At 37.6% G+C, this 22,987-nt stretch overlaps 1 protein-coding gene across 1 annotated transcript in view; it reads left to right on the top strand.

The window, feature by feature from the left end:
* Nucleotides 1-22,987, top strand: part of gmds (GDP-mannose 4,6-dehydratase) — a 658,631-nt gene that overhangs the window by 115,902 nt on the left and 519,742 nt on the right. The window contains exons 3-4 of the mRNA XM_060849865.1: nucleotides 11,739-11,826; nucleotides 13,960-14,069. Coding sequence (XP_060705848.1) covers nucleotides 11,739-11,826; nucleotides 13,960-14,069 — 198 coding nt within the window. The remainder of the gene's footprint in view (nucleotides 1-11,738; nucleotides 11,827-13,959; nucleotides 14,070-22,987) is intronic.

Raw genomic sequence — 22,987 nt, 5'->3', positions numbered from 1 at the left:
TACAAACGAAGAAAAGCTGCAGTAAATTAGTGTCAAAGGGGGAAAAGATTGATAGAAAGGTAGCATTAATGACCCTTTATTTGAATGCATGTAGTATTCAGAACAAAATAAATGAATTAATGCCACACATAGAGGATAAAGATATGTTCTTTAGAGCCACTATGGATACGTGATTATAAGGAGATCAAAGCTAGGAATTAAATTTGCAGGGGTATGTGTCTTTTTGAAAAGACAAGCTAACAGGAAGAGGTGGCATTGTTAGTATGGGATGGAATAAGTACGATAGCAAGAAATTATCTTGTAATGGAAGACATAAATGCATATGGGTGGAGGTGGAAAATAAAAAGGGGAAGAAAATACAGGTAGGAGTAATCTATAGTCTATAGAGTTTAACAGTAACCAAATAGCAGGAAACAGAATAAATCAGAAGATAATGAGCACACATAGAGTCATAGAGATGTATAGCATGGAAACAGACCCTTTGGTCCAACTTGCCCATGCTAACCAGATATCCCAATCTAGTCCCACTTGCCAGCACCCAGCCCATATCCCTCCAAACCCTTCCTATTCATATACTCGTCCAGATGCCTTTTAAATGTTGCAGTTGTACCAGCCTCCACCACTTCCTCTGACAGCTCATTCCACACACACCACTCTGTGTGAAAAAGTTGCCCCTTAGATCTCCTTTATATGCCTCCCCTCTCACCCTAAACCTATGCCCTCTAGTTCTGAACTCCCCCCACCCCAGGAAAAAGACCTTGTCTATTTACCTTATCTGTGCCCCTCATGATTTTATAAACCTCTATAAGGTCACACCCCAGCCTTCGCTCCAGGGAAAACAGCCACAGCATACTCAACCTCTCCCTTAAATTCTCCAACCTTGGCAACATCCTTGTAAATCTTTTCTGAACCCTTTCAAGTTTTACATCATAAGTCCTGCTAAGGTTTACTTTCCCATAATGCAGCATCTCACATTTATCTAAACTCCACCTGCCACTGCTCAGCACATTGGCCCATCTGATCAAAATCCCATTGTAATCTGAAGTACATTAATCATGAATGACTTTAATCTTCAGATTGACAGGGGTAGCTATGAGGAAGAATTCATAAAGTATATTTGAGACAGTTTCCGAGAAGGACAGGTTGGTTGGATCCAACCAAGGATCAGGCTATTTTAAATCTAGTGATGTATAATGAGGCAGCTTGAGTAAATAATGTCTGACTAAAAGATACCTTAGGAAACAGTGACCATAACATGGTAGAATTTAGCATTCAGTTTAAGAAGGAGGAACTTGGGTCAGAAACCAACTATGCTTAGTTTAAATAAAGACAATTCCAAAGCAATGAGGGCAGAGCTGGCTGGAGTGGACTGGGAAAAGGCTTAGCAGCAAAGACAGTTGAGGAACAGTAGCAGATGTTTAAGAATATAGTTCATGGCTCACAGCAAAGATATAGACCAGTGAGGAAGAAGGATTCTAAGAAGGGCATAAATCAACTGTGGTTAACCAGGGAAGTCAAGGATAGCATTAAGTTGAAAGAAAAAAACATACAATTTAGCAAAGAGTTGTGATAAACCAGAGGATTGGGAAAGTTTTAAAAACCAACCAAAGATGACCAAAAAATAATAAAAGGGAGAAGGTAAACTTAAAGGGTAAACCTGAAGTAATAGCAAGACAGAGGACAAGAGCTTCTTCAAATAGGTCAAAAGAAAGAGGAGCCAGAGTGAACATTGGCATCTGAGAGAATGAGGATAGAGAAATAATAAGGCAGAGGTACTAACTAAATAGTTTGCATCAATCTTCACAGTAATAGCATTCGAACAAAAATTAAATAATCAAGGGACAAAGGGAGGAGTCATACAGCATGGAAACAAACCCTTCAATCCAACTAGTCCACGGTGACCATGTTCCCAAAACAAACTAATCCCACCTTCCTGCGTTTGGCCCATATCCCTCCAAACCTTTCCTATTCATGTACTTATCCAAATGTCTTTTAAATGTTGTAACTCAACTCTATCTCAGGCATTTCATTCCACATATGAACCACTTTCTGTGTAGAAAAGTTGCCTGATATGTGCTTTTCTCCTATCATCTTAAAAATATGCCCCCTAGTTTTGAGCTCACCTGCCCTAGACAAAAGTCACTTGCTATTTACCTTATCTGCGTCTCATGATTTTGTAAGTCTCTATAAAGTCACCCCTCAATCGCCTATGCTCCAATGAAAAATGTCCCAGCCTATCCAGTCTATCTTTATAACTCAAATCTTCCATTCCCAGCAATATCTTGATAACTCTTTTCTGAATCCTCTCCAATTTAATAAATACAACAACCATCGCTAGAGAAAGGTTGCTAGGCAAACTAATGAGTCTAAGAATCAATCAGTCCTCTGTACTGATGGGATGTATGCTAGGATATTAGATGAAGTAGCTACAGAGGTAGTGGATACACTGGTACTAATATTCCTTAGCTTCTGGAAATGTCCTAGAGTATCAGAAAACTGCCAATGTAACACCTTTTATTTAAAAATGAAAGGATACAAAAGCAGATAACAATAGGCCAGTTAGTTTAACATCTGTTATTGAGAAAATGTAAAGAGTCTGTAATAGCAGAGCATTTAGAAATATGACCAAGCAACATCAGCATGCCTTCCTGAAGAGGAAATCATACCTGACTAATTTGTCAAATTCTTTGAGGAGGTAACATGCAGGACAGACAAAGAAAAGCAGTGGATGGAATCTATTTGGATTTACAGAATATGTGTAAGACAATACCACACGTTATATTACTAGTAAAATGAGACCAAATGGTATTGGAAGTAGTAGATTAGCATGAACTAGCCATTAGAAGATGGAGAGTTGGGATATGGGAACCATTTTCAGGATGGAAACATGTAAGTAGTGGTGTCACAGTAATCAATGCTGTGCCATAATTATTTAAAATATCATATAATTTAGGATGAAGAAAGTTAATGTACTTCTGCCAGATTTGTGATTTTACAAAAATGGATAGGAAAGCAAGAAATGAGAATTATACAAAGAAGGATCTCGACAGGTTAAGTAAGTGGTGAAAAACTGGCAGATAGAATGTAGTGTGGGGAAATGTGAGGTGATGCAGTTTGGCAGGAAAAGTAGAGGAGCTGAACATTATTTTAGTGGGGAAAGATTGCATAAAGCTCTGGATTATGGGGATTTAAGAGTCCTTGTCCATAAATCACAAAAGTCTAGCGTGCAGTTTCTGTGGGTAATAGGAGAGACAAATGGAATGTTAGCCTTTATTTCAAAGGAAATGGCATATGTAAGTGACAAAGTTTACTAAAACTATACAACGCATTAATCAGACCACAGCTGGAATACTGTCAACCGTTTTGGTCCCCTTATCTAAGGAACCATTCCTGATGAAGGGCTTTTGCCTGAAACGTTGATTTTCCTGCTCCTCGGATGCTGCCTGACCTACTGTGCTTTTCCAACATCACTCTAATCTTGACTCTGATCTGCATTCCTCACTTTTGCCTGGCGTTGGAGGCAGTCCAGAGAAAGTTTACTCAGTGGATACTGGGTGTGGAGTGAGTGTTTTTTGAGGAGATTTGAGTAGATTGGGCCTGTGTTTGTTGGAATATGGAAGAATGACCATATTGAAATATACAAGATTCTTAGAGGACTTGATTGGGTAGATGCATGTTTACCCATGTCGGAGAGTCTAGGAGCAGATGGCAAAATCTCAGAATAAATGGTCACGTATTTAAGACAGATGAGAAGTTTCTTCTCTCAGTGGTAGTGAATCTGTGGAATTCTTTACCTCAGATGGTATTGACGCTTGTCATAAGGTATATTTAAGGATGAGGTGAATTGATTTTTAATCAGTAAGGGAATTGGGATTATGAGGAAAAGGCAGAAAATTGGATTTGAGGATTGTCCAATCAACCACAATCTCATTGTGAATGGTGGAGCAGAATGAATGAGCTGAATGGCCCACTTGTACTCCTATGCCTTATGGTCTTGTACATTTTAGCTTAGAGTTTTCATAAAATATTGAGTTATTTTGTAATTGGTCATCATGACATGTATGTCTGATGTACAGAGTACTTAAGAAAATGTGCAGACCAAATTTGAACTTAATGCTGAATGTGGGGATAGATTTAATTTAAAAAAAAGTGCTGGAGAAACTCAGTAGTTCTGGGCAGCATCTGTGGAGAGATAAACAGAGTTCATGTTTCAAGTAGAACATAGAACATTACAACGCAGTACAAGCCCTTCGGCCCTCGATGTTGCATCAACCTGTCATACCAATCTGAAGCCCATCTAACCTGCACTATTCCATGTATGTCCATGTGCTTGTCCTTAGATGTACTTAAAGTTGGCGAATCTACTATTGTTGCAGGCAAAGCATTCCATACCCTTACTACTCTCTGAGTAAAGAAACTACATTCTGACATCTGCCCTATATCTATCACCCCTCAATTTAAAGCTATGCCCCCTCGTGTTTGCCGTCACTATACTTGGAAAAAGGCTCTCCCTGTCCACCCTTTCTAACCCTCTGATTATCTTATATGTCTCTATTAAGTCATCTCTCTAACGAAAACAGCCTCAAGTACCTCAGCCTTTCCTCGTAAGACCTTCCCTCCATACCAGGCAACATTCTAGTAAATCTCCTCTGCACCCTTACCAAAGCATCCACATTCTTCTTATAATGCGGTGACCAGAACTATACACAATACTCCAAGTGCGGCCGCACCAGAGTTTTGTACAGCTGCAGCATAACCTCATGTCCCAGAACTCGATCCCTCCATTAATAAAAGCTAAAACACTATATGCCTTCTTAACAACCCTGTCAACCTGGGTGGCAACTTTCAAGGATCTGTGTACATGGACACAGAGATCTCTCTGCTCATCTACACTACCAAGAATCTTGCCATTAGTCCAGTACTTTGCACTCCGGTTACTCCAACCAATGTGAATCACCTCACACTTGTCCACATTAAACTCCATTTTTTTCCACCTCTCAGCCCAGCTCTGCAGCTTATCTATGTCTCTCTGTAAGCTACAACATCCTTCATCACTATCCACAACTCCACCAACCTTAGTGTCGTCTGCAAATTTACTAACCTACCCTTCTACGCCCTCATCCAGGTTGTTTATAAAAATGACGAACAGCAGTGGACCCAACACCGATCCTTGCAGAACACCACTAGTAACTGGACTCCAGGATGAACATTTCCCATCAACCATCACCCTCTGTCTTCTTTCAGCAAGCTAATTACTGATCCAAATTGCTATGTTTCCCACACTCCCATTCCTCTGCATTTTGTACAATAGCCTACTGCGGGGAACCTTATCGAATGCATTGCTGAAATCCATACATACCACATCAACCAGTTTACTCTCATCTACCTGTTTGGTCACCTTTTCAAAGAACTCAATAAGGTTTGTGAGACACGACCTACCCTTCACAAAACAGTGCTGACTATCCCTAATCAAATTATTCTTTTCTAGATGATTATAAATCCTCTCTCTTATAACCTTTTCCAACACTTTACCAACAACTGAAGTAAGGCTCACTGGTCTATAATTACCAGGGTTGTCTCTACTCCCCTTCTTCAACAGGGGAACCACATTTGCTATCCTCCAGTCTTCTGGCACTAGTCCTGTAGACAATGACGATTTAAAGATCAATGCCAAAGGCTCAACAATCTCCTCCCTGGCTTCCCAAGGAATCCTAGGCTAAATCCCATCTGGCCTAACCTCAGTCACACCTAGTCTAGTAGCCTGTATCTTAGTATTCTCCTCGACAGCATTGTTGTTTTCCAGGGTGAATACTGAAAAAAAAAATTCATTTAGTGCTTCCCCTATCTCCTCTGACTCCACACACAACTTCCCACTATGATCGTTGATTGGCCCGGATCTTACGCTTGTCATTCTTTTATTCCTTAAATACCTATAGAAAGCCTTAGGGTTTACCCTGATCCTATCCGTCAACAACTTCTCATGTCTCCTCCTGGCTCTTCTGAGCTCTCTCTTCAGGTTTTTCCTGGCTACCTTGTAATCCTCATGTGTCCTAACTGAGCCTTCACATTTCATCCTAACATAAGCCTTCTTCTTCCTCTTGACCAGAGATTCCACTTCCTTCATAAACCACGGCTCCCGCGCTCTACAACTTCCTGCCTGCCTGACAGGTACATACTTATCTAGGATACATAGGAGCTTTTCCTTGAATAAGCTCCATAAGTTCTATACTCTTCTTCAGGTTTTTATTTCAGATCACCAGTAGCTGCAGTGTTTTGCTTTTATTTTAGTGTCTTTTTATGTTTGACTAACATGACTGAGTTCTTTGCTAAATACTGAAGGAAATTTATATGGATAATGCTACTAATGTGTATATGGACTTTGAACAGGCATTTGAGAAAGTAACAAATGGAAGATTTATTGGGAAACTGGCATGAAAGGGCAGCGGGTGCCATTGATATAAAATTAGCTAAGTGACAGAAAGCAGATACTAGCACCGAAAACATTTTTTACACTCAAGTAAAGTTTGCAGTGTTGTCTCTCATTATTAAGTATAGTACTCTTTTTGTTATATATTAATACGTTGATTTAGGTGTACAGGACATAATTTCTAGGTTTGCAAATGGCGTACGACTTAAAAATTAGTAAACAGTGAGGGGATCAGTAACAAACCTTTGGGGATGATATATAGATTGTTGAAATAAGCAGGTACATGGTAGGTCAAATTTAAGACCAGTCTGAAATCATACATATTGATAGATGATTGTGGAAAGAAATATGAATTAAGTGAGAATCTTAAAAGGGAATAGGAACACAGACATATGACATACTAACCTTAAAGATGGAAGGACAAGTTGATATGGTTGTCTCTTTATAAAAAGAATCTCTGGCTTAATAAAAAGAAGCATCGAGTACTAAACAAAAGTACTAGAGTACTTTTGAGTTACTTGTTAGGCCTCGGGTAATCATTGGGTACTAAACTCGAAGGAGTATATCAGTACCTTAAAGTCCGAAGGAGATTTATTTGACTGGCACAAGGAATGTAGGACTTCAGTAATGTGACAAGACTGGTGCAACAGAATGTTTTCTTGACTATTTGCAGTTCACAAAGATCTCACAATGAAAGGTAAAGTGTTTCCAATGGTAGAAGAGTTAATAGCTAAATAATTAAAATATAAGATACTTATTCAAAGAGGGACAATTCACTTTGTTTAAAATAAATGTTTGTTAACAGATTTTTATATTAACATTCAAAAGAATAAGTATCTGAAGGGAAAGTACGTACTCATTGGGCTGAATGGTCTCCATCTGTGCAGTATCATTCTATGTTTCAAGTTTGTGGAGCATCTTGAACTTATATCATGCAGCTTCGGAAAAGAACTGTAAGCTAAGAAAGTGCAGGTCTAAATTACAGGGAAGTAATGTCCTCATTGTGTTCGTTTTAGAACTAAATCATCAATCCAGAGACCCAGCTAATGCTCTGGGTTCAAATCTCGCGAAGACAAATGGTGGACTTGAATTCAATTTAAAAACTCTGGAATGAAGAGTCTAATGGTGAGCATGAAGCCATTGTTAATTGTCAGGAAAAAAACTCATCTGATTCTCTCATGTCCTTTATGACAATAAACTGCCATCCATACCTGGCCTACATGTGACTCCAGCCCCATAGCATTGTGGTTGACTTTTAACTGGGATTAGAGATGGACAATAAACACTAGCTTAGCAGGCAATACCCACATCCCTTGAATGAATAAAAAACAATGTACTAGTCATACCTAGGCCACTAAACCTATGGCATGTGCTGTCCCTTCAGTTAGTTAGAGTCATCTGCAGTTCAACTCAATCAACCTTATTTACCAGACTTTTTTCAAATTTAACCCCCAGGTCTGAAAAATAAAACCATCTGAGTCTTGCAAGTCCCATTTGTCTTAATAGTCGATGTTATCATATTATCTGTATGGACTTTCAGAAAGCTTTTGATACTATTTCACATAAGAAAATGCAAGTTCATGAAATTGGAGGAAATCTTTCTCTTAGGTAAGAAATTGGTTATGTAATAGCATACATAGTGTAGGTAAAAGGAGGTAGGGGGCTTGGGAGCGTAAAGCAGAGTGTGAGGTCAGGGCTAAAGTGCCTAATATTTAAGCACAGCAGTGGGCCTACGACTCAGGGAATTGAGGTGAGTCTTCTAACCCGCCAGCCTGTTTCTATCTCCTTCCTGCTTTGGGATGCTGTGGGCCTGAGTACATCCTGACCCTGCTTCCCTCAGATGAAAAGAGTATAGGTGCTATTGCCAGGCAGGGGACAGGAGCATGACTTACAATTTCCATCTTGTAGATGAACATCCAGTGCTAAATTAGAAGAAATAGTGAGCCATGTAGTCATATACAGAACAAATATTGGCAGCTAAAGTGATTAGACAATGATTGGACAGATGCATTTCAGCATGAGAAAGTGTGAAGACATCCACTTTGGTCCAAAGAGATTTGAGTATTTTCAACATCAACAATGAAGGAACGGTAAGATTTTATGATCCAAGTACAGAAATCACTAAAAGCCAATGGACTATGTTAAAAGGTAATTAAGAAAACTGTTCCTTTTTTTTGAAAGTTGATAATGTTTTCTTCATCGCCATTTTTTACTTTTTGCATTTCTCTCAGTTCATTGGATTGTTACTTTTTGCATTTGTGTAAGTCATTTACTTTAACTTCCCACTATATCTTATCTCATATAATTGCTTTACCCTGTGTGAAGAACATTTGCTGTGTTGAGAGGTTTTGTATTTGGCTAATATTACATTAAATATTATTTTGAATAGTTCCCACTGTTATAGTGCATCCAATAAAACCACACCTCAACCTAAGATTTTTTAACTTATTGCTTCTAGGTCAGTCTTATTTAAATTTAACTTGATTTAAATGCAATCCTCCTGTTTCTCAAACCTTATGTGAAACTGAATGATGTCTGGCCACTGTTTGAATGATCTTTCCTTACTGTTAAATGATGCTGTATTTATTTTCTCACCTTACATGTTGGTTCTACTTTGTGTAAGGCACCACTCTTTCCTAACCTAGCACTAGCACCAGAGTCTTATGAAACAGCTCCTCGTTTTTACTCCGTGTTCTTTGTCTGCTTGCTCCATGCCAGCCTAAAACTTGGCTATTGGCCTTACGATTCATGCCTGTGGATAACCACAAGGAATATGTAGAGATTGATTCAGACAATACTCATGCAAGATTGTGTTGAATTGGCCAGACTTTTTTGGGCTGAGGTATGTGGTGATACAATCTTATCAGAAATTATGCACGATCGATAATACCAACAATAATAACATCATGCGTATGGAAACCACCCATAGTGCTATATGATATCCTCGGGTTGCCATGATGTGGAGGTGCTGGTGCTGGACTGGGGTGAGCAAAGTTAAAAATCACACAACACCAGGTTAGACTCCAACAGATTTATTTGGAAGAACAAGCTTTCGGAGCACTGCTCCTTTGTCAGGTAGCGAGTGCGGCAGGATTATAGGGCACAGAATTTATAGTAAAAGATCAAAATGTGATGTATTGAACAAACCTGGACTGCTGTTAAATCTTTAATTGCTTAGAGTGCGAATTTTGAGTAATTAATATGTAAATCCCAGAACTTCTTTCAAGTCACAGTCCCGAGATAACTTAAGGTTTGAGAACAAAAAAGGTGGTATATCAGCTCAGCATTAAAGGTGTGAGGTTAGAGTCTGTCTGAATCCCAAGCTTGAGTCAGACTAGCTCTATTTCCAAAGTAGGAATTTATAAAATGTCACATGGGCTGACTGCCGACAGATATTGTGCCTTTGCAACAAAATAGAATGTGTCTGCAAAGACAAATCTGCAAATGCAAATTCATCCCTTGTGTCTGTGTGTGTCAGTGTCAGGGGATGGGGGGAGAGAGGGAGAGAGTGTATGATTGTGTATGTGTGCGTGAGTGTGACGGAGTATATGCCTGTGAAAGGGTGTGTTTCTGTGTCCATATGTGTGAGAGTGTATTGGGTAGTGGGGTCACCTGTAGTGTGACATGAACCCAAAGTCCCAGTGGAGGCCATCCTCATGGGTACCAAACTTGGCTAATAGCCTCTGCTCAGTGACTCTGCATTGTTGTGTATCCCAAAATCCACCTTGGAGGACAGTCACCCGCAGATCTGGGCATGGTACACTGGCGAGATCAAGCGGACACTATGACAATGAAAGAATGGACGCTGCGTAACAATCGCTAGATCGGGATGTTCCCTCCCAATTGGGGAACACTTCAGCAGTCAAGGACTGTTGGCCTTGGATCTTCAGGTGACTGTCTTCCAAGATAGACTTTGGGATGCATAACAATGCAGAGTTGCTGAACAAAGGCTGATAGCCCATGAAGGTGGACTCAACTGGGATCTTGGATTCAAGTCACACAAAAGGTGACCTCACCACACTATATACACACACTCACACACTCTTACACACTCACAAACTTACCCCTCTCTCAGACACGCCCTTACTCGCATTCATACGCACACTCTCAGGCATACACTCCTTCATACTCGCGCACACTATCAAGTATGTACACACAATCATACACACTCTCCATCTCTCTCCCCACATTCACATTCATACACTCTCTCTCTCACATACACACACTCTCTCTCACACTCACACACACACACACACACACACTCACACTCACACTCACACTCACACTCACACTCTCACACATGCGCCAATGGGGTGAATTTGCATTTGCACATTTGACTTTGCAGATACATTCTATTTTTGTTCAAAAAGCACACTGTAGGCAGACAGTCCATGTGACATTTTATAAATTCCTACTTTGGAAATAGAACCAGTCTGACTTAAGGTTGGGATACAGACTGTAACCTCCCATCTTTAATGCATGAGCTGAGATGTCACCTTTTTTTGTTATCAAACCTTAAGTTATCTCGGGACTGTGACTTGAAAGAAGATCTGGGAATTACATATTAATTGCTCAAAACCTGCAACCCCATTCTAAGTGATTAAAGACTTAACAATGATCTAGGTTTGTTCAGTACTTTGCATCAGTTGTATGACACTTGATCTTTTACTATCAATTCTGTCCTATGATCCTGCCCCACTAGCTACCTGGCAAAGGAGCAGTGTTCTGAAAGCTTGTACTTCCAAATAAACCTGTTGAACTATAACCTGGTGTTGTGTGATTTTTAAATTTTACAAGATTGTTATCAGCTGAATTTAATACTTGAGATAGGTAAGCAAAAACTTTGTCAAAAGGATAAATGTTAAGGAACAACTTACAGGAGAGAAATGTGCAGGCAGGGACGTTCAGGGTGAGAATGCCAGAAAAAATAACTTGTAATTTCTCAGTAGTTTGATTTGGAGACTGTTGAGCATGATTGGCATTCTGAAAGTGTCTAACACCTAACTAAGCAAATAAGTTCTATAATGATCTATATAACAACACAACACATCATGCCTGAATGCTGAAAACAGCTTTTCATGAAGATGCAAGCACTTAGTTTTGATTGCTATTATTTGCTTTTGCGAGATCAATGAGCTATTTTATGAATTGTGTTTGTTTTAACAACACTCTGGTATTTATTAGTCTAGTAGAAGTTGTTCTGTTCCTCCTGCACATTTTATCTTTTGAACTCTTAAGTTATTTTAGGTCTGTAAATTAGATTTAATAAATGAGGGCTAAACTTAATGTTTCTTTTTGTATCTTCTCTCAGGTGCATGGCATCATACGCCGATCTAGTTCTTTCAACACCGGGCGTATAGAGCACTTGTACAAGAATCCTCGCACACACTTGGAAGGAAGTAAGTTTGTCCTTGTACATTGCTTGACAATCTCCTGTTTCTATTAAACAGAATTCTGAACTTACTTTCTTTTTTGTCTTCAGCTGTCAACTTGGCTTCCCTAAAAACAAGCTTTATTTTGTCAATTATAAGCATCTAATTTGATGATGGGAAGCTTTCAAAGCCCATTTTGATTTTCTTTTTGTATTGCTATCTGTACAGTTTTGATTAGGGTTAGTATAAATCTTCACACCTTTTTAGACAGTTATAGTTATGTATAGCTACGCACAGGTGCAGATCCTAATTGGTACAGTTACCTTTCAACACTGAACAATTTTCCACTTAATTGTCAATAATTTTATGAAATATTTTATTGAGCTCTTTCATATTCTTGAAGTTCAAGACATAAAGCTTATTCAATTAATTACCCTGATGGATTCTTATTGAATGCTTTATTGGAGAAACTATTATAGGGAAAATCTTGTGTTGGGAGTCCTGCCTGTTGGCTGGAGAGACTCATGCTGCCTCTTTTGGTAGGGTCTACTGAATCACCATCAGCAGAATCAAGTTCCTGGGATGTGGAAATGCTCCTTAGAGGGGTGCTGGTCAATCTGAGCCTGGCAGCCTTTGTTCTCGGCAGTGCCATTGGCGAGGCTATGGCTGGTGCAGGAAGAATAGGTGCTGAAGTCCCAAGAGTACAGAACAGCTCCGGCCAGAGTTAAGTAATGTTGAGGGTGGGGTTTTCAGTTTGGGGTCACGGGACAGGCATGGTAGGGGAGTTGGAGGTAAGGAGCTCTCAATTGCTTCCCCCTCCCCCAATGTCCATTACCTTGATCAGACACTGTGCATTTGTTTTCGTGAACCTGTCCCCCCTCACCTCCAGCTTACCTGGGGAGTGACAAGCTGGCATGATTTCAGCTGCCACAGGCCTGTCTGCAGCAAGTGCTATGAGGTTCAGTATGGGTCACTTTATTGGCTGAGAGATGGGAAGGTTGGCCATGCGATCTCCCCCCACAATTGATGGAAGTTGGAGGGTGGGTTCAGGTACGCTGTCATCTCACTCAAATAAATGCCCCACCCAATTTCAGACTTGCTATTAGTGACAGCAGAAGATTTTGTCCTATATTAAGAATGTAGCTGAAATTTTAACGTTGCAACAAATTACGTTTTAATTTGATGATTCTTATCATCTCCAACATAGAGGCATTTGGATGGGTATATGAATAGGAAGGGTTTGGAGGTATATGGGCTGGGTGCTGGCAGGTGGGACTAGATTGGGTTGGGATATCTGGTCGGCTTGGACAGGTTGGACCGAAGCATCTGTTTCCATGCTGTACATCACTATGACTCTATATTTAAAATGGGCTGAGTGTTTTCAAATTGTGGTGACATCATGAGTTGCTATTGTACAACCACTGTGCTTGTATCATGAAATTATCCAGTTATGTCTGTGGTTCATCTTTGGGCAACAGGCAACAGTTTATGGACACTATTCAATACTTCTGTGGATGAAAGTGAAAATATGAGCCTTTAGAACAATGGAAGAGTGCAAAGAGAAAATATTGTAAATTAATAAACAGGAAGTGGAGAAATGAATCAAACTGTGAACTTGCTCTGGTCCAATGTTTTTACCCTTCGTCATTCACTGTAAGATATCCGACTACTGATTATTTACTGGTGTTAAGTTGAGACATTAAGTTGTCTATGATCTTAATTTTCCCAGTTTCTCCATAAAATTGCAAATATGTGTTAATAAATTAAACTTTTGTTATCTTTGGTTCCCATTGGTCGGTACAATATTGACTTCCAAGTTTTGAATGTCTCCCTATCAACCTTGCATTTCATTTCATGCCTTTATTAATTATTTTTTAAAAAATTATACTAACAATAAAGAGACAATGTCATTGACTTCACAACCATTAAACTGATTGGATGTTTTATGACATTTGAAATTTCTGTAGAAGATTAATGTAGTTTTGTTATTTTTTATGATTTCATTAACATGGAGTAATACAAAACCAAATTTCTTTTACACAGCCAGGCCAAATTTTAGTTTGAGTTCAATGACAATGCTTTGGAGAATGTTCATTCTCTTTTCCCAGTGATTTGATAAATTTTAACAATGCCAATACTAACTTGGGTTTCAATTTACAGATATGCGGCTGCACTATGGGGACCTCACAGATAGCACATGTCTAGTTAAGATCATTAACGAAGTGAAACCCACTGAAATCTATAACCTGGGTGCACAGAGCCATGTTAAAGTAAGTCATTTTGAGGAATATATTTTCTTCACTTTTTTTTCATATCTAGGAAGTATACATACAGGCATGCATATAAAACATTGAGCAATCTGTGGTGTTTAGATAATAAAGAAGCTCTTTGTTTGAGCTAATGCAGAAGCAAAACATTGTTGATGTTGAAAATGTGACATAAAAGTAGAAAATCCTGGAAATACTGAGAGAATCAGACAGCTTCTGTGTCAGGTCCATGATCATTTGTCAGAACTCTGAGAATTTAGTGATTTAGAAAAATTAAGACAAAATATTGTGGATGCTGGAAATCTGAAACAAACACGAAACATTGAAGAAACTCAGCAGGTTTGGAAGTATCTCTGGAGAGAAAAATAGAGTTAACATTTTGTGTCTGGTATGACTCTTCTTCAGAACCATACTTGAAATATTAACCTTATTTTTCTCTCTCACAGATGCTGCTGGACCTGCTGAATCTCTCCAGTTTTGTATGTTTGAATCTGAAAAATTAATTCTGTTTCTGTTTCCACAGATGCTGCCTGATGTATTGAGTATTTCCAGCATTTTCTATTTTTATGTCTAATTGTGTTGATGGACATAGGTAAAATTAACTGATGCAAAAAACTGCAAAATGAAGCACATTAGAACATAAATACAGATGTAGAAGGTAAACTTTTCTTTTCTAATTTTTCTCTTTTTTAAGGTGTTAAACTCTGGGTATGTTTTTGTATAACATGATGTTTTGACATGATGTTTGGCCTCAACTTTGTGGCCATTAATATCTGTTCCTCAGTGGTTATAAAGTGAGATGGGGCTGTTTGACTGAGGGTAACTTTTTGCATAACTAGAACCCACCAAACATTGACAGGTGACACCAGCACAGCAGTACACATAAGCACTATTGTCACAATGTGAAATTAGTTTTCATATATCCACCATTTAGTTAAAACAATCACTAATTGCAAAATGTTTTGTACACTGTGTAATTAAAATAATTTGTGACTGTATTGTAGCTGACGATGATCAGCAAGAGCTATATGTTCAAAAGAGAAGTGTTTAGAAAAAGAAGTTTATGATTGATGCTCTGCAAGCAGAAGGTTAATTTGCAATAAGTGTGTTTGATGTTCTTCACATCTGTACTTCAATGGCAACAGTTATATCTAATGCAAAATTCATTATCCTCCTCAGAAAGATAGGATAGTGAAGAAGGTGTTTGGTATGCTTTCCTTTATTGGTCAGAGTATTGAGAATAGGAGTTGAGAGATCATGTTGTGGATGTATAGGACAATGGTTAGGCCACTTTTGGAATATAATGCGCAATTCTGGTCTCCTTCCTATCAGAAGGATGTTGTAAAACTTGAAAGGGTTCAGAAAAGATTTACAAGGATATGATCAAGATTAGAGGATTTCAGCTATAGGGAGAAATTGAATAGGATGGGGCTGTTTTCACTGGAGTGTCAGAGGCTGGGGGTGACCTTATTAGAAGTTTATAACATTATGAAGGGCATGGATAGGGTAAACAGGTAAGGTCTTTCCCCTGGGGTGGGGGAGTCGAGAACCAGAAGGCATAGGTTTAGGGTGAAAGGAGAAAGATATAAAAGAGACCTAAGGGGCAACTTTTTCATGCAGAGGGTGGTACGTGTATGGAATGAGCTGCCAGAGGAAATGTGGTGGCTAGTACAATTGCAACATTTAAAAGGCATCTGGATGGGTATATGAAAAGGAAGCGTTTTGAGGGACTAGTTTATGGTGGAATATCTGGTTTGCAAGGACAAGTTGGACCGAAGGGTCTGTTTTCATGCTGTACATCTCTATGTTTCAATTATGTAAATTATCATTGAAGGATAATCTATATAAAATATTCCTCCTATTAAGCAAAAATCTTTGAATTGGAGTTCTGATACAAAATGACTGCTTATCTCTTAATGTTATGCTTTTGCCTCCAGTGTCATTTATATGTTTTGTGTGTGACATATGACTTCTAAGTTTGACTTCAGAGAAGATGTCTGTTTCAATCAATGGAACGTTCGTCTGCAATATTTGTACATGTATATATTTGTGTTGGCTGCTTTCTCCCAGAATCTACAATGCTCTATGAATCTCTCACTTCCAGTTAATTAAAAGTAGCCCATTCGGAAAGTAGGAAAGTAAAATAATAGGAAATTAGCCTTGTTTCCTATAGGAAACACATGAAGATAGAAGTGACTCTTGCAATGTGATTACAGTACTGTAGGAGCATAATTTTCATAGAAGTATAAACACATGTCATTGTGAAGTATAAAATTTACCTCTCAAATCTATTTCTTCAAAACCTATGACAGGAATACTCAGCATAATGTTAAGTTGAAGCTCCTTTTAATGTGTTACCATTTACTTTGTTCAACGTGCTGGGATAGAATTTATATAGTAAGCGTCTAGTTAATCAAACAATAAAAGTAAGTCCTTTTAAAGTATTGCATTCCTTCAGAGTGGAATAGTAAGACATGGTTAGAACCATTAATTGCTTAGAAGGGGAAATATCTGGCTGTGTCTATCATATCAGGAGAACAAGTGCTAGACATAAACTAAATGCTATTGCGGAAAAATAACTGGTCTGGTAAGCATGCAGTCTTTGGATGGCTGACTTTGGATTAGTCTTGTGAAAGATTTAAAGCCAGGTTCCTGCTTACGTTTGTGAAAATAGGAAGAAAGTTTTAAGTTGGGAATTGAGTAAAGAAAAGTTATTTGTTCAATGTGTATGAATAAAATACTTAGTGTTGAATATTATTAAAATGCAGGTTTAGTAATACTTAATTTATAGAATCAAGAAGGGATCCTCATAAATGTAATGCACTGAATATTTCTCTGTTCTTCCCACTCAGTGTTCCATCCAAGTAACAAATTCCAAAGCATTATGCCATTCCCAACTGTTGACTATCAGTAGTGCATGGGAGAAATTTGACCCCATTTTCTTTTTACACTGACCACCAGAATTTTATGCAGACAACACTTCAGACTCGATTGTGTGTTGTTTTGTTTGTGGACAAAAGTCAATGCCACTGTTCAATTTTCATGTGACTTCCTTCCCACAGCTGCTGCTTTAGGGAATCAAAGTTGTGCTATTTTCCGCAAGTCGGAATTTCATTTCAACAATCAAGAATTTCTGCCTCTAGAATGCAGCAGAATTTCAATGGGCTGAGAGAAAAATCCAGAGAGAAAATTAACTGTGAACTGGAGAAGATGAAGGACTGTGAGAATTAAATAAAGCCCCGTAAAAGGGAAATTGGAGCAAAGTGCTGGTATAAAATAAAGGGTAGAAGAAGAACAACAGCATAAGTTAGTAGCAGGAAGAATGTCAAGATAGTTGAAGAGTAATTAGGGGAAAGTCAATGCCTGCATGAAGCAGAGAGATTGAGGAGAAACAGAGTAACTTATGAAGCAGTGGGCAAATAATACATATACTGTCAATTAAGTAGAAAGAGAAGAGAAAAGTACTTTCATGTTCCTTAACTGTAATATTTGTGCAAACAATATAGATACTTACCCCAAGGGAAGTATAAATATGCAATTTTATTGCAAGATGTGACTGGAAACTCCTGTACACTTTTGATAAACAAATGATGGAATATTGATTGTACCTGTACTTATGTTAAGATAAACCATTGGCCTACCTTATTGTTAATGTAACTACATGTTATAGGCCTACAATCAGGGCTGTTCTTGTTTGTGAAGTCATTACTCACCTTTTTTTCATTTTTCTGTATTGGCATACATGTCCTTCATTTTTCAATTTAAGTTTGATATCTCAAATTAAAGAAAGATGTTTTAATGTTTCCATTAATACATTGCATGTACCTCCTCAATGACCAGATTTAATCTCTCTGGAACAGATTGTATGACTGTCTGGAAATTTAACTAGTTTAGAAAGGAAGCTTACACAACAGCTCCTTGCATAACCCTCTTATTAAAAAATATATAGAAGGGCTTAGTCTAACCTGCATACATTGAGTTTAATTTTTCTTAGACGTTCCAGTTTAACCCCTCTCTTTCTGTCTGTTATAATTTATATTTGTCATTTTATTTGATCACTTTCTCATTGTTGATTTATCATTGTGTTTAATCTCCAGAATGCAAATCACAGATTGGATTATAAGTAATTTGACCATATTAATTTTGCTTCCAACCTAAAATGAAAAAAAACTGCTATCTTTTTCTGAGTTATTTGCATGGGAAGCATTTCTTTCCTGCAGGTTTCCCCTGGCAGAGTCTTATATTCAATTAAATGAGTGGAAACAGGCTCTTCACCCATCCTGGCTACCAGCACAGGGCCTGCTGAGAGTCATCTTGAAAATATAGAGAGACCTAATGTTCATCAAAACCTCTGGGATGCTTCCTGAGTTGAAGACAACTAGTTATGTTTGATTTTCCATGGGAGGGGATGGGTGGGGGGTTTCAGGGCTGGGTGGGGGACTGTGAAGGAAGGTGCAGTGCTCGGAAAAATCAAAAGATGTGTGAGGCTATGACTTTGTCAGCCCTTTAACTGGCAGTTCATTTGAGATCATTTGTAAGACAAAGCTAGGGTGTGTGTTCTCTAGTTCCTTTGGAAGCTTTTACTGTTTCACTGCTACCCACTCCCAGCCCATCACTCTTAATCGCTTCTCCAAATTCTTCTTCCTCCTCCACAGTGACTGGGTAGATGAAATGGAGGTTTAGAATGGTGACTTGTGTCTTTACCATGATGTCCCATTGGAGGAATGGGTAGAGGACACCTTGATCACTGTTCTGAAGTTGTAAGAATATTCCCCTGTTCCTGGCCTGTTCCACTTCATACCAGTAACCTTTGGGCTCACTTCAAAGATGTATGATGATTGGAACAAAAAAGCAATTGTAGATATTCTTATGGTGATTAGAGAGGATATGTTTTACCAGATTCTGGAAAACCATGGAGAGACAGTGATGAAATAAAGGACACTACCCTAAAGGATGTGCACTCTGGGTGTATATCTGCATTAACTACCAGGAGTGGCAGGACATGGAGGGGAATCAGTTAATAAAGCATGACAGTATCCCAGACTTTATCAGTAGGAGCATAGAATACAGTAGCAAGAAAGATGTGCTGCACTTGTATAGGATACTAGTTATACATCAGCCAGAGTATTGAATATGGTTCTGTGTCACACTTTCAGAAGGGTGTGAATGAGTTGAAGAAACTGCAAAAGAAGTTCATGAGGATGGTTCCTGTTCCTTCTGTGCTATAACAATTCTAAGATTCTGTGTCATTACCTATCAGCGATAGCTATATGGTAACTTGCTCACCTATAATTCATTATGGGTTCAGACCTCACTTTGGGAAATATATTTCTCAATAATATTGAGAGAACAGTGCACTAGCAGAGTTCTTTCTTTCAAATGATATTTTAAATGGGGGCCCATTTGCTGTCTTGAGTGAGGTATAAGATGCCAGGGTACAATTCAAAGTTCAGCAGGAGAGTTGAAGTTTTTTTCTTTTCAGTTTCCACTCACCCATAATCACAAACATGACATTTTCCATAAGCCAGCACAGTTTGACAGTGTTTCAGAATGTAATTATTTCTTCCTTACAGCCATTCAGACATATTCCTTGATTTATTTCATAGGAGCAATCTGTTGCAGATTTATTAATAAAACAGAAAATGGCTTTATCACAAAATTACTCATTTTCAGCACAAGTAACTTAACCTGCCTATAAGTACCCACATTTTAAATCATTGAAAATGCCTTTTAAAATTATTCATGATATAGTCAGTGGTTTTGCTGAAGTTGTAAGTCAAACCTTTTTTAGTGTTATAGAAATCTTTAAACGGCACTTATTGATGCCATTGTACTTCAGAGACCCGAACGTATAATGAGTGGAAACTTATCTTAGTAATTACTTGGATCTAGGACCAAACTTGGTGTATAACCAATGTAGAAGATTGCAGCACGTGGATTTGCAGTGGTTTAGTTGATTCTGGGCAAATTGTGTTGTTAAAAAATCAGTGTAACCTAACAAAATTTATTTCATTGAGTTTAATTGACAAAGGAATTAAAAGAAAAACAATGTATCTTAGCAGAGCTATGTATGGGTAATCCTAATGGAGTCATAATTCAAGTGCTTGACTTGGTTTTATTTGCAAGCCCATATACAGTGATCTCTTTAATATAAACATATTATTTCTGCTTTTTTCAGGAAATTACATTGCATAAACACTTGATTACTGTAGAAATAACAGCATCATTTCTATTGAACACGGTTATTAATTTCCTTTCTCAATAGACAGATGGCAGCAGAGTGCCATGCATCATTAAGCTAGCTATGATGTATATACTGACTGCTGTGCAGAAACATCAAACTACGCTTTTAGTTTATCGATTCTACACTGAATTTATATTATTCCTGACATCGATTAAATCAGACAGGCTGGATTTATAATACTATTGAAGATAAGGTGGCATATAAAAAGCAGGTGGGATTCTGCAATATTATGATGTTTCTATATTTGAGATTCTGTGTTTGCTTTCTCTGCAAACCTGCTTCAGAACTGATATTGGTTTATAATTGAGCCTAACTGGAAGAAAGTCCTACTTTTAAGAGATCAAATTGGCAAGACAATATATTTATAGGAAATAGTTGTGGAACGTTCTGTTACTGAAAACATAGGGCTGCCTCAGGTTACGGTATGGTTTGGCCAGTGTGCGTAGTTTTCAGTCTAGCAAGGTTAAAAAGGAAATGTCAGCCCATGAATCAGGCATGCAAGTCTTGGGAATATTCGCTTGTCTCACACAAATCTCTGCCAGCATTTCAGAAAAGTTTTACTGCTGCCCTTTGCATTATGATGACAAAAATGGACAAAGCTCGTTTCAGGTCTCTTTGTGTCGTGCAGTTCATAAGGAATCTAATTATTCCTTGTAAAGAGACTGGCAACACGATGATGAGTTAGTAATTATGAATTATGCTCCATATATTTGTGTTTGTAGCATTAAAGCAGTAACCATGGTTTTCCACAGGTGGTTTCAGTGCACAGAGCTGTGAACATGAATTTTTGAGTTTCTGCGGCTGAGTAGTATTATAGTTTTGATTTTCTTTAATCAGAAAACATTACAATGGGATATATTGTCTAAATAGATAAAGTCTAAATTTTGATGTAAGTTGAATATTTGCAACGAGTTATTCATTGTTTGAAATGGAATGTTAAGGAGCCATCTTTATTACTAGTTAAAAGAACACGTGGAACATAGTCTGAAAACAAGAGTGAAGCAATTAGGAGTGTTTGTTTTCATTTTAATTTTATAATGAAAATTGTTTGACAATAAAGTTATTTTTATTAAAATAATCTGATGTTTCTTTCTAGAATGTTTTAAATATAAATTTGAAAATGCAGCGTTGAGATTTCAAGACAAAAGCAGAAGCATGTAAGAGTGATTGAGTTCAGTTAGTCTGTTTGGAAAACAGTTCAAGTTTCATGTAGACCTGCTCTGTGGACACTGAAATTGTAGTTAACTAGATTTTTGTTAAGCTAATGTACTGTACCTAAGGCAGAAACAAATTCTGACTTGGTACAATTTTGTATGCAAAGTACAAGTGGCAAGTAACTGGATGATATCAAGTTAATTTTTAAGAAGACAGTGTTTTAGCAGGTGTAATCCACATTTTGTATGTACTGTTCAGCAGGTTATCTTACTATACAATTTAAAATACAAAACATGTTGATTCTTTGGGGTAGAGAAAGGTTTTTATTCTTAATTTTCATGATTTTTTTTGGTTTGAGTAAAATGGGAGATTTAACTGAAGTACAGATGTTCACACACAAGTAATAATGTAATATTTTTTGAAGGGTTTGTTGATCTCTTATTGGTACTACTTACAATTTTAGTTTGTATTATTTGGTACCGTCTGAACCTTTACAGCCTTTTATGTGGAATCATTTCACTATGAACATTTTGGGACATGTATAAATCTTTGAATTTCCTTCTACTTAAACTATACTTAGTTTAAACTTTTTGATCTCTCTGTAACTCTTCATGTGATGATCTTTTTCTGGGACAGAGAATTTTTAAATATTATTAAAATTGAGCAGTATCTTAGAAGGTAGTATTAGTATAATTACTGTAATTATATTAGTAATGTTTGATTTTGTAGGTCTTTCTCTGCTGATTTTTATAATGTTTAATTATTTTTAACGTTGGTATGTTCTCAAAAGTTGGCAGCTTGACCAACTTCTTAAAAATTATTTTCAATGTAATTTTGTTAGGTTTCCAGAATTTTCGTGTTCTTTATATCGATGGGATAATGGATCTAAGTCTATTTTTAAAAATAAATATCTGTGCTATTAAAGTAAAACTTGGGATAGTTTTCTTTTGGCATTCCAGCTGTATTTATAGACAACTACCATAATGGGTAGGTAGAATGAATGAAACTCAATTCATACACTTCAGCAGTGAAAAACCTCTAACTAACCTGAACCAGCAAAAGTATCCTCCTGTAGTATATGAATATATTAAACTACACCTTGGGCTAAAAAGGATTTTATGGATTAGGTTTATATGGCCTTGAATAGAGAAGTTTAAGGGGTGATCAATTTGAGGTATTAATAGTGATTAAAGAATTTAATAGTGTAGTTTAGATAGAGAAAAACTATTTTGTCTGGAGTCCTGAACAAGGGGTCTTAGTCTTTAATTTAAAGCTAGGGAACTCAGGACTGTGATGTCAGGAAACCACTTTTTGTTCCAAAAACAGCTATTAATGCTAGGTAAGTTGAAAATTTCAAAACTGAGATTAATCAAGCAGATACATGGAGTTAGGGAAATATCAGCTATTATCTAAATACTGGAGGAACAGGCTCAGTTGCTAGTCTTGTAGCAAAGGCAAAAACCAGTAAATGGAAGTAATATGTACTGGTCATAATGCAGCTCCATTTTGAAGTCTACAAGAT

The sequence above is a fragment of the Hemiscyllium ocellatum genome, chromosome 34 (genome assembly GCF_020745735.1).
Source record: "Hemiscyllium ocellatum isolate sHemOce1 chromosome 34, sHemOce1.pat.X.cur, whole genome shotgun sequence".
Taxonomy (NCBI): Eukaryota; Metazoa; Chordata; class Chondrichthyes; order Orectolobiformes; family Hemiscylliidae; genus Hemiscyllium; species Hemiscyllium ocellatum.
Note: the sequence above shows the minus strand (reverse complement) of the source record. Positions and strands in the feature narration are given on the sequence as shown.